Below are 5,620 nucleotides of genomic sequence, written 5' to 3'. Positions count from 1 at the left end.
TGAGAGGAATCATTATGGATTGAAACAATGATTTCATATTTTTTGCTCCTTAAATCATTTTTTACTTTGGCTATTGATTTCTTTTTTCAAATTTGTCCTTACACATTGCATTGATTGATTGAGATTTTAGGCTGATAATTTATTTCAATTACCTATATATGGGGTTCTCAAAATCTCAAATAAAATATTTTAATGTTAATCTGGCATAAGAAAACTCAATTTGATTGTTTGCTAAATATTATAACTTTAAGGACCAAATTTGACATTGAAACAAGACACTAGGCTTTGTTCCCCATTTTTACTATTCATTGGGCACACTTTTGCAATTTAATCCCTCTAGTTTTTGAATTTTTTATTTTTATCTCTTTTGTTTTTGAGTTTTCAACTTTTATTTAAAATTTTATTTTGCTTATTTTTCAATCTCTCAACTTGAAAAATGAGAGAGGAAGCAATAAAAAAAAAAAGAGAAAATGTTATTGTTAGACCACTTTCCAACAACAAAAAACATGATCTTAGTATTAATGAGTTTTATTTGATAAAAAAGAGTACTATTAAAGTGTTTTTTTTTATCTTTTATCTTGTCAGAATGGGTAGACCGACCTTTATTTATTTATTTATTTTTTCTAGCTAATTTTTTATTCTTATTTCAAATCATTTAAAAGTTTTTCTTACATTTATTCTAGTTGCTTTTAGTTTTTATCGGGTAAACAACATAGCTCGGAAAAATATGCCTTTTTAGTTAGCAAGAAATATTAATAAGAAAATTGTAATATACAATTATTATATTTAAATAAAATTTCAAGTATTACTAATCTATTAAAAACATTTAATGCCATGTAATTAGATAACAAGCTTCACACGACATGAAATTAGATGGGGACAGTAGATTTTGTCAATAGTAAGGCTTGGCCGCATAAATCTTGCATCCACGCATGTGCTGCCATTCTCTTCAATTCAATATCCTTTTTCACACTGTGCCTTTGCAAATGCTTCCTCCTTCTAGCATCAGAAAGGAGGCAAGCGCGGCTGAAGGGAAAAAAATAATTCAGGGTTAGGGTAGGTTTAAATTCACACACATATATTTTTGCTCAATTAGATAGTTTTTCTAATTCTTAAATTAGTTTTTTTTCTTGATTTAGTTTTTTATTTTCTTTTAATGGTTGATTTTTTTTAACACCCTTAGTATTCAATCTTTATTTATTCATAAAGTGACGTTCCCACCATTATTATAATAGATGGCCCGCAAGAGGGATCATGACCTCTATTTTACAGCACTAGTACAATTATTGTTGGAAATTCACCTTTATTTAGGCACCGTCCTATGCTTTATAACCACTCAACAACAACACACAAAGGACATGTTTATTTATTTATTTAAAAATAAATTTTTAAAATAAATTTTAAAAAAATAAATTATTTTTTAATATTTAATAGTATAATAAAAAATAAATTAAAAAACATTTTTTAATATTTGGTAATGTTATGAAAAAAGAGTTGAAAAATAATTTATTTATATTTTATTTTTTTCAAATTTATTAAAATATTAAGAAACAAATCTTACAAATTAAAAAGTTGAATGATAATGAAATTTTAAAAAAATAATTTCATAAATTATCTCAAATAAAATAAATAATAATTAAAATAATAGAGATCAAATCTAAAATATTAAAAAATAAAAGATGAAGAAATTTAAATAATAATAATTAACATTTCATAAATTATTTCAAATAAAATAAGTAATAACGAGGACCAAATTTGATATATAAAAATTTTTAATAAAAAAATTATAAGAAAAAAGAAAATAATAATTCTAAAAATAAGAACCAAATTTAATATAAAAATTAAATTTTACAAGATAAGATTGAAAAATAAATATTTTAAAAAAATATATAGCAATTAAAAGTTTTAGAAGTAAATATGATATAATTAAAAAATAATATAATATTTTTAAATTTTTAATATTTTTTTTTAAAATTTTTGTTTAAATTTTACAGAAAAATAATTTTTTAAAAATTAAATCAATTTTTTCTAACTAAAAAGTATTTTTTATTAATTTTACAGAAAAATAATTTTTTTTTCTAACTAAAAAGTATTTTTTATTTATCAATTTTTTTAATAATAAATAAAAATAAAAATATTTAAAAAATAATTTTTTTTAAAATACATTCAAAAAATAAATATTGACTTAGTATTCATGAAAAGCGTGCGATGTAAAGCTATCTGGTACTAAACAAAACGACTGGTTTTGTCAGTTCTGGTCCACATTGGATCGGGAAGAGAGATGGGAGAAAAGACAGCACTACAAGGGCATAGAGTGCAGAGATTTTCTTGAATTCATACTTCAATTTTATTTTTATTTTTTGAAATTGAATTGTCTGCTTCCTTCTGAATTTTGATGGATTCAATCTTTGTACGCTAAATATTCCGAAAATCTTTTTGGACCCTAAACGTTTCAATCCATTTCTGTGTACGTGGCCGGTGAGTATTAAAACACCATGATATTCTTGTAGCTTTTTTGTTTTTTCTTCATCCGGTATTATTTATTTGAAAGTAATATAAATTATATATTAAAATTTAGTTTAATAAATTAAGTTATTATATTAAGATAATTTTTGATATAATATTAAAGTTATGGTCACTAGTTCAAATTTTAATATTTTTATTTATTTGATAAAAATTAAACACAAAATAATATAAATCTATACAAATTTCAAGTAAAAAAATCTTCCATTTTAAGAGATGTATTAAACAATAATATAAATTATATTTTAAGATCTAATTTCAAAACTTAAGAAGAATTAATGATTATTTTTTAAAATGTTTTTTATTTAAAAATAAATTAAAATTATATATTTTTTTATTTTTTAAATTTTATTTTTAACATCAATATATTAAAATTATTTTAAAAATAATTTTTAAAAAATATTTTATTTCTTCAAAAACACTTTTAAAACATAAAAACTAACTATATATAAAAATTACAATTAATACTTACGAGTTTGAGACGTAAAATTAGCATGTATTGCCGAGACTACTATTATATAAGAGCCCCCTAATGCCCTAAGTGATGCATAATCAAATTCATTGCCTAAATTACAGTCCATATATCATGGCATCATCCTCGTCGTCGCCTCTAAGATTTTCAGTCAAACGTCGTGAGCCACAGTTGATTGTGCCATCAAAACCAACACCTCATGAAATAAAACAACTCTCCGATATAGATGACCAGCAAGGTCTTCGTTTCCATTTCCCTTTCGTAATGTTCTATCGTAGCCATCCTTCCCTGAAAAGAGAAGACCCCGTGAAGGTTATCAAAGAAGCATTAGGCAAAGCACTTGTGTTTTACTACCCCTTTGCCGGTAGGATTATAGAAGGGCCTCGTAGCAAACTTCTAGTTGATTGTACCGGCGAAGGGATCTTGTTTGTTGAAGCTGATGCAGATGTAACGATTGACCAACTAGGTGACAGCATACACCCTCCTTTTTCTTATATTGAAGAATTCCTGCATGATGTTCCTGGATCTTCAGGTATACTTGGATGCCCGTTGCTGTTGATTCAGGTATTTATAATTAACTTCAAGTTTTATATATGGTTCTAATTACTTCAACTAATTATCTTTACATCCACTCTCTTTTTTTTTTCTTTTTTTTTTTTTTTGTGTGCAGGTGACTCGTTTGGCTTGTGGGGGATTCATCTTTGCAATACGCCTAAACCACACTATGAGTGATTCGCTTGGGTTGTCAAAATTCTTGAACACAGTTGGAGAATTGGCACTAGGAGCAAGCACACCATCCCTATTGCCTGTGTGGGAAAGAGAGATCTTGAATGCAAGAAACCCACCTCGAGTGACTTGTGTGCACCATGAGTACGAGCAGCTAACACACACAGAAACCTCCATAGTCATGAGTTTGCAGGAGCATGAGAAAAATATTGCCCATCGCTCTTTCTTTTTTGGCCCTAGTGAATTGAAATCAATAAGAACGCACATTCCACCCCACCTTCAAAAATGCTCAAACTTTGAGGTGCTGGCTTCATTTTTATGGAGATCTCGGACAATTGCTCTTCAACTTGACCCCAAGGAGGTTGTTCGTTTATCAGTCATTGTCAACGTACGTGGAAAGCAAGGCCTAAAAGTTCCTAGTGGATACTACGGCAATGCTTTCGCTTACCCAACTGCCATCTCAAAGGCTGGACTCTTGTGTCAGAGCCCATTGGGATATGCACTTGAGCTAGTGACGAGACTGAAGACCCAGATGAACGAAGAATACATTAAATCAGTTGCAGACCTTCTGGTGTTAAAAGGGAGACCACATTATACAACAGTTTGGAGCTTCCTTATTGCTGATGTAACTCGTGTTGGACTTGGAGATTTTGATTTTGGATGGGGAAATTCTGTTTACGGGGGTCCAATTGGAGCTCGACCTTGTACTAGCTTCCATGTCAGTGGATTCAAAAATAGTTATGGGGAGGAGGGTATTTTAGTACCCATATTGCTGCCATTGCCAATCATGAATAGATTTCAACAAGAGCTCTTGAGCAATGGCATTCAGTACCCAAGAAAAATCGCACCTAAGCTTTAGAATCCAAAATAGGTGTTAAGAAGAAAATCAAATACCTTCCGTATGTTTTAGAGCTTCAACTATAAAATTAATATCTTAGTTATTATTTCATTCTCTTTTGTGATATTGTACAAAGGAGAATGCAAAATGTTATGTTTTACTCACTTAATATTTAATATTTTATACTTATGTGATGTCTAGATATACTAATTATTTTTATATTTTAATTTAGAATGCAAATAGAGATATTAATGACAAAACAAAATTAATTGGACGATTCTAGATAGTTTTGACACAACTTTGTAATCTAGGTTTTTAAGTCTTTGTTGGTGGGACTTAAAAACTCTCTAATGATAAAGTTATTAACTTTAAATGGGAATGATGATAAATAAAACAAAGAGCTTTAAATTCCAATAACAAGAGTGTTTGTTCTTGGTATTTTGTGATTAATTCTTTGACATATATGATCATTTAAAGTAGAAAAAAAATCATTTACCTGAGCGGTTCAATGGGTATTTATTACTCCTGAACCTTTCATCTTTAGGGAAAGGAAGGACAAGAAAGTCCTTTGTTTTTTATGACATTATCAAGAGATAAATATCTTTTACACATCATTAATGAAGTAAAAATATCCTTTCTACACTATTGATGAGATGGGAAATATTAAGCCCCTTGCGAGACCTTTTATACATCTATAGATGTAGGGAGATGATTACCTTTGATATGAATAGTTCATGTAAATAATCCAAAGATATAACCATATGGTCCTAACCTAGATCTCCAAGTCTAACTAGGCTTAACATATAACCAAAACCTAAAGGAAATGGATCTGGCGTCCTGCCAGACTAATAGTGATTTGAGCTCAGAATATAGATTAACCCAAGTATATTGAGTTTGACATCTTGCCAGACTCATGATGAATTAGACTCATATATAAACTGGGTCCAATTCATTATGAGTATGATAAAATGTCAGACTCAATATACTTGAGTTTATCCATAAGCTAAGCTTAAGTCATTATGGATCTAAACATATGGTTGATCCTAACTATATTAGATTTG

General features: G+C 28.4%; 1 protein-coding gene across 1 annotated transcript; it reads left to right on the top strand.

The window, feature by feature from the left end:
* The first annotated feature begins 3,041 nt into the window (after positions 1-3,041).
* On the top strand, positions 3,042-4,759 carry LOC105113467 (methanol O-anthraniloyltransferase-like). Its single transcript, XM_011009646.1, has 2 exons — positions 3,042-3,559; positions 3,666-4,759. Exons 1-2 carry the CDS (start codon positions 3,068-3,070, stop codon positions 4,578-4,580), a joined length of 1,407 nt encoding a protein of 468 aa, XP_011007948.1. The 5' UTR covers positions 3,042-3,067; the 3' UTR covers positions 4,581-4,759.
* Positions 4,760-5,620: the final 861 nt, after the last annotated feature.

The sequence above is a fragment of the Populus euphratica genome, unplaced genomic scaffold (assembly GCF_000495115.2).
Source record: "Populus euphratica unplaced genomic scaffold, PopEup_1.0 scaffold425.1, whole genome shotgun sequence".
NCBI classification, from domain to species: domain Eukaryota; kingdom Viridiplantae; phylum Streptophyta; class Magnoliopsida; order Malpighiales; family Salicaceae; genus Populus; species Populus euphratica.
Note: the sequence above shows the minus strand (reverse complement) of the source record. Positions and strands in the feature narration are given on the sequence as shown.